General features: G+C 37.5%; 1 protein-coding gene and 1 non-coding gene across 4 annotated transcripts in view; one reads left to right on the forward strand and one right to left on the reverse strand.

The window, feature by feature from the left end:
• The window catches only part of HOOK3 (hook microtubule tethering protein 3), a 132,831-nt gene that overhangs the window by 1,288 nt on the left and 119,162 nt on the right, over nt 1-12,381 (forward strand). For all 3 annotated transcript variants that reach the window (XM_035270455.3, XM_078347654.1, XM_078347655.1), the window contains exon 2: nt 6,846-6,931. In XM_035270455.3, the coding sequence (XP_035126346.1) occupies nt 6,846-6,931 (86 nt within the window). The remainder of the gene's footprint in view (nt 1-6,845; nt 6,932-12,381) is intronic.
• On the reverse strand, nt 319-457 carry LOC118147126 (U4 spliceosomal RNA). The gene has a single exon (XR_004733278.1). It is a non-coding gene; the product is annotated as a U4 spliceosomal RNA (small nuclear RNA).

Below are 12,381 nucleotides of genomic sequence, written 5' to 3' on the forward strand. Positions count from 1 at the left end.
CTGAGGTTTTTATAATTTGGATATGTCACGAATCAATTTCTGTCCTCTGAAACAGACTGTATACAGTGGTAGAGCTTGAGGTAGCCAGTTGCATATTAGACCGTTTAGGGGATTTCAGATAGTTAGCAGCAATATGTAGTTAATGTGCAGCTTACACTTCTGTTGGGTTCCACCTCCAGGCAGGGAGATGACTTTCACTGCTGTATTTCAGAAGAGAGGAAAACTAAGTTGCATAATGTGGCCAAGGTTTGACTAAACAAACAACAACAAAAAAGATAGAGGAAAGAATTACTAAATTAAATTTTTTTTTTAATTCAGTTTCCGTAGAGACTCAAAAATTGTCAATGCCGACTATATTTCAAGTCGTCTTGGCAGGGTATTGGGAAAAGTTTTCAATTAGCAGTAATCGCGCCTTGGACAAACCTCATTGGCTACAATACTGCCACTGCGCAAAGCTCTAAATTCTTTGATAATGTGAGAGGAATAAATTTGGCCGAATCTGTAAATCTGTAAACAGAATGCTGAGGAACTTAAGATTGGAGTTTTTGAGTCTGTGCAAGTAGTGCTTCCCTTTATGCTAGAAAAAGAAGAAGGCAAAGATGAAGCTATTTGAATCTAAGTAGGGCTGCGTTGTTTAAAATCTAGGAAGAAAAAAAATACATGAAAATAGAGAGATGAACAGAGGCTCCTTAACTTACGATGGGGTTACCTCCCGACAAACCCATCATAAATTGAAAATACTGTAGTTGAAAATACGTTTCATATGCCTGACCTACCAAACACCATAGCTTAGCCTGGCCTACCTTAAATGTGTGCAGAACACTTACATTAGCCTACAGTTAAGTAAAATCACCTATCACAAAGCTTATTTCATATAAGGTGTTGAATATCTCATGCAATTTATTGAATACTGAAAATGAAAAATATGGTTGTATGGGCAGAGTATGATTTCTACTGAATCATTGTAAAGTTGAAAAATAAATTAACCCATCTTAAGTTGGGAACTGTCTGTGTTTGAAGGGCATCTGCAAAAATATGGTACTTAGTAATTGCACTTATGTAAGTGAGAAGTGCTGATAAAAATATAGAGGAAAAATCTGAGAAGTTTGAAAGGCTACTGACAGAACCTGACAACATGAGAGAATCTATTTAGAATCTCATAAAAAGAAAATGGGTAATCCACATTATCAGCTTGGTAGAGAGGTCAGGGAGTATGGTATTGTAGAATAGGGTTTTTGAAATGTCACTGGAAAATTCATCAATGAAAATTTCCGGATAAGATTAGAGATTATCAGTGACAAAATTGGAGGGCAGTGTTTATCAAGATGTAGAATTCTAAGATTTGGAAACACTTTAAAAGACATCTTTCAAAATAGAATGTAAATGCTGGGTTTGTTCTCTTTCAGCTGTCATTATAAAAAGCAGAATAAATGTTTTGGCGAGCAATGTTTGATGTCATTTACATGTCTAGTAGCACCCCCCCATCTGGAAGCCAGATTAATGCTAAACACAATTCTAAAACCAAATGCAAGCAAAAGTGTACACATACACTCCAAAGAAAAGTCTCATTTAGATTAATTTGCTCTATTTTATGTCAACTTCTAGTCAGTTTGGTTGCTTGTGGGGTTTTGCTCTCACTGAGCAAAATTCGGATAACTGTCAGTGACAGACAAGACCCAAGAGCTGGATGATTCCGTCTTTGGGCTGACATGCTTATGTACTTCTACAGGCTTCATGTGCAGTTATTGAAGATCAAAATTATAATCCTGAGCATCAGATAAAAGTTTGTTTTCACTACATAGCATTTAGAGATTGGAGAGACGTATATAGAACATTTTAGAAATTATTCTACTAGAAATGGCTAAAGTAATAAAAGCTCAAGTACTTAAAGGGATGATTCTTCCACTTACATGGAACTCAGTGGAACATCTCATTGCCTCACATGCTGGGTAAATTGCCCTTTTATCAGACAGCCTACTAGCACAAGAACCATATGTTCCAAATTTTTGTTGAAAAAGAAAATTATAAAAAAGTTAAGTATCATCCTACCAAGGGGAACTTTCCCATCTTAAGCTGAAATTCGAAATCAAAGTTCTTGCAAGCAAGTTCAGCAGGACATGCTTGAAAATTTCCACTGTGCCTCCTCTCTCCACTCTCTGAGTCAAAATCTGCCCTGCCTGTTAACACCTGTCAAGCCTAATTTCTTGAACTGTATGTGAATCTTGAAAAGATAGCACTTTTCCAGGTTTTAGAGACTGAAAAACAAGAAAGTCTACAATGCTACCAAGTTTTGTTTTGTTTTTGTGTGAACCTCTGTCTATGTTTCAGAGGAATTGCTACGAAGCTGTGACTAAAAAAATAAGTCATCACATAGGCTCAGTACACTTTGGGGTAACCTAGCAACATTAATATATCCTTATTGTTTTCATATTACTTATTTGGCAACTTATAAAATGCATACTAGTGTATAGAATTTGGGGTGGTATAATTATTACGGTGATATCTCTCCCATTCCATTCTCTGTCCTCTGCCTAACTTGATTCTGCCAACAACTTTTGTCCTGTCATGGAAGAATAAGTCACTGATATACAAAAGTTAAGGCACTTAAAAAAATAGTATAGCATAAGAGTATGCAGGTTCTGACATTAGGCAGCCTGGGTTCAAATCCTGGTTTTGTTCCATGCTAACTGTAGGTGACTTTGGACACATAACTTCATTACTGTGTTTTGATTGCATTGATATTTAACATTTCGTTTGTTAACTTCATCAGTGACTTTCATGCTTTAGTATTGATTTGCATTATCTAGAGAGCTTACTAAAACATTGATGCCCAGAATTGCTAATTCTGTAGGTCTGGGCTGGCTGAGAGTTTGCATTTCTAATAGGTTCCCAGGTGATGCTATTTTTGGTGCCTTGGGGGCCACGTTTTGAGAAAATTGTTTGACATTTAGTGCTGGACAGTTCTTTGCTGTGGGCACTGCACTATGTATTATGTTTAATATTTAGTATTAGCATCCCATTGCCTCAACCAGCTAGATGACTATAGCACTCAACTCACTGTTACAGCCAAAAATGTCTCCTAAGGAGCAAAGTTATCCATTGCTCTAGAGATGGTAATTCTAGGTGATCTCATGCTTTACTCCTCTCTTGCTTTTGTTGGGGAAGGGGAGGTAGAGGTTGGGTGGTGGTAATAGAGCTTCTTGGAATTAAAGGAAAGGTTATAACCCTTCCGGTAGAATTTAATGTCTTAATGCAATTAGGTGCAGTTGTCTTTCAGTTTTACTGTACTGCTATTCTGAAATATTCCATAGATGTTAGCTCAGAGAACTGGTGACAGATTCTTAAAAATTAAGATACAGTTTACATACCATAAAATTCATCCTTTTAAAGTGTATAATTTATTGGTTTTTAGTATGATCACAAGATTGTGTAGTCATCATGACTATCTAGTTCCAAGAACATTTTCATCACCCCAAAAATAAACTCTGTAGGGATAAATTTTATTTAGGATCTATATCACTTTCATCTTGCAGCAGAGGTGTACATCTCTGACTCTTGTGAGCAACTATGTACCTCAAGGGCTAATACAAAGAAAATAATTGAATAAAGCCATGTTTTAAAAACAAAAATGAAAATTTAGCTTTCTCTAAGTCCCAAGAGAAAAACAGATCAAGTCTTTTTTTTTGAGATGGAGTCTTGCTCTGTTGCTCAGGCTGAAGGGCAGTGGCCCAATCTCGGCTCACTGCAACCTTCCCCTCCAGGTTCAAGCAATTCTCCTGCCTCAGCCTCCCTGGTAGCTGGGATTACAGGTGCATACCACCACGCCCAGCTAATTTTTGTATTTTTTAGTAGAGAGAGGATTTTACTATGTTGGCCAGGCTAGTCTCGAACTCCTGACCTCAGATCTGCTCATCTCAGCTTCCCAAAGTTCTGGGATTACAAAAGTCTTAACAACTAAATTGCTCGCTTTTTTTGAATTACCTGCTTTGTTGAATTGCTTCTTCTGACTGGCCAGAGGCTGTTTTCCAATCTTGCATCCTTTCCCTTTAGTAGTGCTTTAGATGATAGGATTCTAAATGCTGAACCAGTGTCCAGCTATGTAAGAATTATTTGATGATCTTGTTAAAAATAGATCCCAAGCTTCCTACACACAGATTCTGATTCAGTAGGATAAGCTGAGAAATATGTATTCTCTCTCTCTCTCTTAAAAATCTTTTGTTTAGACAGGGTGTTGCTCTGTTGCCCCAGCTGGAGTACAGTGGCACACTCACGGTTCACTGCAGCCTCAAACGCCCAGGCTTAAGTGACTCTCCCATCTCAGCCTCCTGAATAGCTGGGACTACAGCTGTGAGCCACCAGGCCCAGCTAATTTTTGTATTTTTTTGTAGAGACAGAGTTTTGCCATGTTGTTCAGCATGGTCTCGAGTTTGTGGGCTCAAGTGATCCAGCTCTGATCTCCCATAGTCATTACTTATACCTGTAATCCCAGGTGGCTTATACCTGGGATTACAGGTATAAGCCACCACGCCCGGCCAAAATATGTATTTTCAAAATGGAAACCTCCCAGATGATTCCCTACACACCCCAGTTTGGGACCATTGCTTTAGACTTTGCAGAATACCTCATGGGCATTCATTTTCTTATTCATTCAGAAGCAGCACATCCCTCCATAAGCTGTTTTTCCCCTATCTTTTTTTATATGGAAAAACTGATATTGAGAGAGATGAAATGTACTGTCCAAATTTACAGGGCAAAACTAGGAATTCAAATTAGTTCCTTTCATTCAAAGTGGTGTTCACTGATGGCTTGTTCTGTATCGGGCATTGTGCTGAGGTCACTGATATAGAGAAGAATGAGACCTGACCCTCACTGCTGCCTCTCTTTTTCCTTCTAAACAAACCTACAAGAAGGAAGTTGGTTTTTCTTTTATGAAACTGGGCCACCGACTTAGCAACTGTAATATGAAAGCCAGTGCTTATTTCTTTTAAAATTATTACCACATTACTAATGAGCAGGCAGCTGGAGATAGTATGGAGTAAAAATCAAAATCAGTTCCGGCAAATGATGTTTGTTTCTTTTATTCATTTACTAATCATGTATTGCACCTCTACCAGCTATTAGGTTTGTGTCAGGGTAGCTTGGAAGGACCCTCTTATCACCTGTCCCAAATAGACACCTAAGTGAAAACTTGCTACAAGTATCTTATAATTCCCTGGGCCTCTACCACTATAACTGTCTCCACCCACAAGACTCTCCTATATTATATATGAAGAAGCTACTGACTGTACTCTTAATAGTTGCCTTTTAAAGATTTGATAAATGATTTGGTACAGAGAAGTGGACATTCACCCACTACTAGTAAGAGAATAAATTGCTACAGTATATATTTAGGGCAGTTTGGCAGTTTATCAAAAACCTTAAAATGTTCATACAGTTTTTGACCTAGCAATACTTCTTTTCTAACCCAATAAATAAAAATATATGTGAAGACATATGGTCACCTGAATGTTATTTCCAGTATTCTCATTGTCAATACTGAGTTTAGCTTCATCCTGTTAATATATAAACCTACTTAAATGGGTTTCCCTGTCTCTTTCCCTTTACTCCTTCCTTCATACTGCAGCCAGTGTAATCATATATTAATACAATGCAAACCTCATGGCTCACTCTTCTGCTTCAAATGCTTTGCTTCTTTTATTCATAGGATAAGGTCTTAATGTGGCTTCTAAGATTTTGCATGATAATTCTTCATTCTTTTGCCCTGTCTTTCACTGTTTTATTTTTCCCCGTTTCTGTTTCTTCCTCTGATTCTTACCCCTGCCCAGTCTGTACCAAGCTGCTCTTCATACCTAGATTACATTCCACTCTCACTTATCATCTTTATGCTTGCTGTTGACACCTCTGTAATACCGTTTCATTTTTTCTAGTTGTAAGTTCCATAAGAGGGTGGCCTGTGTCTGTCTGTTCTCAGGTTTTGATTTCCTTCTAAATCCTGAGTACACTACCGGGTGTAATCATTATTGGCTACATTTTCTTATTTTAGAGATAATTTACTCTGTTAGGGAAAGTACATTTCTTGGCTACATCATGTTGCTTACTACAAAGTTTTAGAATGTTTGACATCAAAATAAAGGGAATATCTAACCATTCTAAATGTGACTTCTACATCTGTATAAAGATATTCTGCCTCTGAGTAACAGAAACTACAACCTCACCAGGCGTAAAGAATAAATGAATTCATCTCACATAACAGGAAGCATCAAGATTTTTTAATATAGTAATTCAGTTTTTACCTTAAGGATGTTGTTTTTTCTTATTTGTTTGTTTATTTTTTTTATGGGGGGGGTTGGGGAGGAGGATGTAGTTCTTTCTAGCTCTCCTCTCTGCCTTTCACTGCATTGGCCTAATCTTAAGATGATCGCCTTAGTAGTCATGAGATGACTGCTCTCAGTAATGAAGGCAACATACTTAAATCAACAGGCGATTGGCTTTGCTTTCCCGGAAGCATCTCCTTGTCTCTCTTTAGTCCAAATTGTTTTTTCTTTGGTGTCCTTGAGTCAGTCAGTAGTAGAGAGGATGAAGGTGCCATGATTTTTGTAGACGGGTCTTGTGTGAGTAGAATGGATGCTGGGAAGCCACCCAGTATCCACCGCGATTTCTCTTTTACGAGTGGGGAAAATTACAGTAATACTTGGCTGGACATTTCCCTTAAAGGAAAAAGTTTCCAACCAGACTTTTAAAAATTTTTTCCAATCACCAAAAAAACAAAAAACAAAAATAAAAACCCTAAGAAATTGTCTACGTAGGTAACCATAGAATCTCTTCCCCCACTTTTTTCCCTTCAGATCCAGACATTTAATGTGGATGCACAATGCCGGACTGTGGAAGATTTGACGAATGGGGTTGTGATGGCCCAGGTTCTTCAAAAGATGTAAGAATAAATTGCTTATCTTTATGTGTATTCTTATGCATGGATATTTATTAGATTACAAACATAGATTGAAAAACAAAGTGCTTACATGAAATGTGTGTAGAGTAGGACCTGTAGGCAGCAGCAGCAATAGTTTTGATGGCATATACTTGTTAGGTATAGATTGGGTTGCAAGTTTAATAAGGACTATAATTGTTTAGTACTCTAATGGTTTTAGCAGAATTATTTGTTCTTGTATTTTTCTGTTTAAGCTTGGCAGAAATTTTCATGATAGTGGCCAGATTTTGTTGTTACGGGAGACACTAACACACTTACTCCATCTTTAAAATTTTGCTCAAATGTCATCTCATCAGAAACACCAGGCTTGGGTACCCATATAAAATAGCAATGACAGTTCTCTTATATTCTCTATCCCCCTTAAGCTTTTGTGTTCTTCTTTCAAGTTTGTAACACCATCTAATATACCATATATTGGGTTGTTCATTTATCTGCCCCCAATGCCCCCAAACACATATATAGAATGTAAACTGCACATGGAGCCAGGGAATTTGTTTTCACTGTTGTATCCAAGCAACAGCCAAATGCCTGGTTTTATGTTGAACTGTATGAAATTCCTTTTCTTTATAGGGCAAAATGGTCAAAATCAGCAGTTCCTCCTAGTTTAATATGCATTATGGGTGCTTATGTTTGTTGAGTGACTGTAGGAAGGAGTATTTGTTTGGGATATATAAAATGTACCCAATTCTTCTAAGTACGTTGAAAACATAATTATTATGAAATTGATATTGTATGACTATCAGCTTTTGACCTAGGCATTTTTAAAAATTATGTGTGAATTTAAGAAGTCATTGGGTTTGTTGTAATTTGCAGATGCTTTCGTATTTTGAAGACCTGAACACTTACTTGTCAGCCTGATGATTTAAAAAGATTTACATATCACTAGTTGGGTTGCCCTGCATTTCTGTTGAAAATCAATGTCATGAAATGAATTATTGGTTTACTTTGCAGTTAGCTACATAAAGTTGCCATAGACCTCAGCACTTTGACAGCCCACGGCAGGAGTATTGCTTGAGTTCAGGAGTTCAAGACCAGCCTGGGCCACAGAGTGAGAGCCATCTCTACAAAAAAAAAAAAAAAAAAAAAAAAAGGTCGGATGTGGTGGTGCACCCCTGTGGTCCCAGAAGCTACTAGCAAGGCTATAGTTTGAGGATTGCCTGAGCCTGGGAGTTTGAGGCTGCAGTGAGCCCTGGTCAATCCACTGCACTCTCAATTCTAAAGGCAAACAGACAGATGATCTGAAATGTTGCCAGCATTGCAGATCATCTGTCTGTTTGCCTTTAGAATTGGGGACTCATGTTTGAACATTATAGCTTGTTTTTACTTTCTTCTATAACTTAAAATGCATGGTACGTTTTTCCAGATACATAGGCACACAGGTTTTTTAATGAAGCTCAAGAAAGCTCATTGGAAACGTGGCCTGCTCTGGTTTGAGCACTCTGAAAAGAATAATCTTGCCATTTTTATGGTCACCTATGAGTGGTGCCCTAATTTTAGCTTCCCCACTGAAGTTCTTTTTTTTTTTTTGAGACGGAGTCTGGCTAGGTTGCGAGGCTGGAGTGCAGTGGTGTGATCTCAGCTCACTGCAACCTCTGCCTGCTGGGTTCAAGTGATTCTCCTGCCTCAGCCTCCTGAGTAGCTGGGACTAAAGGCATGCACCACCACGCCTAGCTAATTTTTGTATTTTTATTAGAGATGGGGTTTCAGCATATTGGCCAGGATGGTCTATGTCTCTTGACCTCGTGATACCCCCGCCTCATCCTCCTAAAGTGCTAGGATTACAGGCTTGAGCCACTGTGCCCAGCCTCACTGAAGTTCTTAATAAAAATTATTTGAGTTTGTGTGGGCCTAGCTAAGTGAACTTTACAGGTATATGTCAATAAATGAATTTTCGGCCTAAGCTAGTTTGTGTAGGATCTTTATCACTTAGAGAAACCAGAAGAAAGAAAGTGTATGTATATTGTTTTATCAAGACAAGATTTCAGGAACAAGACAAGGATGTCGACTCTGCTACTTCTGATCAGCACAATCTTTACATTTTGGCTACTATGGACATTTTAACAATAATTTTATCTAATCTATGAACACAGAATATCTTTCCTTTATTGGAGACTTCACCTTCTTTCATCAATGTTTTATAGTTTTCAATCTACGGATCTTTCACCTTGTCGTTTAAATGTATTCTAAATATTTTATTTAATTTGGTAGCTATTATAAATGGGATTGTTTTCATGATTTCTTTTTCAGATAGTTTGTTGTTGGTATATAGAAACACTATTGATTTTTGTAGGTTGATTTTGTATCCTGCAACTTTACTATATTCCTTTACCAGGTCTAACAGTAAAAAGATCTGCACATTCAACTGCATTCCCTATAAAAATTCCAATAACCTTTTTAACAGAAGTAAGAAACAAAGCTAAAATTCATATGAAATAACAAAAGACCCCAAATAGCCAAAGCAGTCATGAGCAAAAAGAGCAAAGCTGGAGAAATCTCACTACCTGATTTTAAACTATATTACAAAGCTATGGTAATCAAAACAATGTACTACTGGCATAAAAGTAGACATATTGACCAGTGGAACAATACAAGTTCCAGAAATGAACCCATACATCTATAATCAGTTGATTTTCCACAAAGGTGCCACAGACACAATGAGAAAAGGACAGTCTCTTCAGTAAAGTGTTTTGTGAAAGCTGGGTATCCACATGCAGAAGAATAAATTCAGACCCTTATCTCCCCCGACATGCAAAAATCAACTCAGAATGGATTAAACATTTAAATATACCTTCTGAAATTGTAAAACTACTAGAAGGAAACATAGGAGGAAAGCTTCTTGACATTGGTCTGGGGGATGATTTCTTGAATTTGACTGTAGAACAGGCAACAAAAGCAAAAATGGACAAACGGGATTACATCAAACTAAAAACTTCTGCATGACAATGGAAACAAGCAACAGAATGAAGAGACAAACTACAGACTGGGAGAAAATATTTGCAAGCCATACATCTAATAAGAGGTTACTATCCAGTCTACAGTCTATTTAAGGAACTCAAACAACTGAATATAAAGAAAACAAATAACTCAATTTAAAAAAGCGTGAAGGATCTGAATAGACATTTTTCAAAAGAAGATATACAGATGGTTAACAAGCATATGAAAAAATACTCATCACTGATCATCAGAGAAATATAAATTAAAACCACAATGAGTTGTCGCCCTCACATCTGTCAGAATGACCGTTATGAAAAAGATGAAAAATAAGTGTTGGTGAGGATGTAGAGCAGAGGGAACCCTTGTACACTGTTGTTGGGAGTGTAAATTAGTACAGCCATTATGGAAAACTGTACAAAAAACTAAAAATAGAATTACCATGTGATCCAGCAGTCCACTTTTGTGTATATAGCCAAAGGATTTGAAACTGGTATGTTGAAGAGATACCTGCGCTTCCACATTTCTTACAGCATTATTCAGGGTGCTCAATTTATGGAAGCAATGTTAGTGTCTGTCAGGGAATGGATGGATAAAGAAAATGTGGTATATATGAACACAATGAAATACTGTTTGGCCTTTGTTAATTGATTGAGACAGGATCTCACTCTCTCACCCATTCTAGAGTATAGTGGATTGACCAGGGCTCACTGCAGCCTCAACTCCCAGGCTCAGGCAATCCTCACACCATAGCCTCCCTAGTCGCTTCTGGGAACAAGGGGTGCGCCACCACACCCAACCTTTTTTTTTTTTTCTTTTTTAGAGATGGATCTCACTATGTGGCCCAGGCTGGTCTTGAACTCCTGAGCTCAAGCAATCCTCCTGCCTTGGCCTGTCAAAGTGCTGAGATTAAAGGCATAAGCCTTCGTGCCCATGCCCCAAAAGAAGGAAATTCTATCATTTTCAGCAGCATAGACAAACCTGGAGGACATTGTGCTGAGTGAAATAAGCCAGGCACAGAAAGATAAATACCGACTCACTTATGTGGAATCTAAAACAATCGAACTCATAGAAGCAGAGATTGGAATGGTGTTGACCAGAGGCAGGAGGCTGAGGGGAATGGGGAGATGATAGTCAGAGGGCACAAAGTTTCAATTAGAAGGAATTCATTTTTTTGAGATTTATTGCAAGGCATGGTGACTATAGGTAATAATAATGTGTATTTCAGAATTCTGAGGGAGCAGATTTCAAATGTTCTCACAATAAAACATAAAAATTGGAGGCAATGGATATTAGTTTGATTTAATCTGTCCACATTGTATATCACAACATCATTTTGTACCTATAAGTATAGTTTGTCATTGTAAACTTTGAAAAAAAATTTTTCATGAATTGAAGTAAACAAGATCATAATATACATTATGTTTTACAAAGTGGTTTTTTAATTTACCACAGTCTTGTGGGCATATTTCTTACTAATAATTAGTTTTCAACCTTTCTTTCTTCCAGAATGCCTTCCTTTTTTCTTTTTATTGAGATACATCACATACAGAAAAGTGTTCTACAAAGTGATAATTTTGTGTGTATGTGTTGCATATCTCCTATAGCCTCCACTCAGATTGAAATACAGAACATTTCCAGCTTCGCCCTACTTCATAACCTCTATGCCAAAGATAGCCATGATTCTCACTTCTGTGCCATTAATTAGTTTTGGCCATTCTTGAATATCTTGTAAGTGGAATGATATAGTATGTACTCTTATGTTTGTCTTAAATTCAGCATAATGTCTGTGAGATTTATCTATATTGTTACAGAATATCTATTTTAAATAGTTGTATGATATACACAACCTCACCAACATTAGTTTTTTCTTTGTCAGTTGATATTTATTGAATGGCTACTTTGTGTCCAGCGTTGCTGATACAACTGGCAGCCACGTAGACATGATATTCCCCCTCAGGCAGTTCATAAGTGGGGAAGACAATTTAATTAACTATGAGAACAAAACTGCTGTTGTATTGAATGGTACGGAGAAGCACACAATGTTATGAAAGTTTACACAAGGTATATCTTTAACTTAGTTTAGGAAGTTATGAACATTTTACCTGAGAAAGGTAATTTCAATCTAAGTCACAGATTTCTTCACGGTGGGAAGAGCTTACTCAAAGGCCCTGTAGGATGTTGGAATATGGTGAGCACTGCTATGAAAAGGAAAGGTGTGAGTGGTTAATGCACAGAGGGGAGGGTATGATACAGATCAGGATGGAAAGGTAGATGGAGCCAGAATGTGCAGAGGCATGTCTTTATTCTAAGGGCCATAAGAAGCAGTTGAAGGCTTTGGTCGGGGGTGGGGGAATTGACAAGTTGGATTTACATTTTGAAAAATATTCTAGCTGCATATTTCAAATGAATTGGAAGAGCCCAAAGTGTTGAGGGATAACTAGAAAGAAGTTTGTAGTAAT

This window comes from Callithrix jacchus, chromosome 13 (assembly GCF_049354715.1).
Source record: "Callithrix jacchus isolate 240 chromosome 13, calJac240_pri, whole genome shotgun sequence".
Taxonomy (NCBI): domain Eukaryota; kingdom Metazoa; phylum Chordata; class Mammalia; order Primates; family Cebidae; genus Callithrix; species Callithrix jacchus.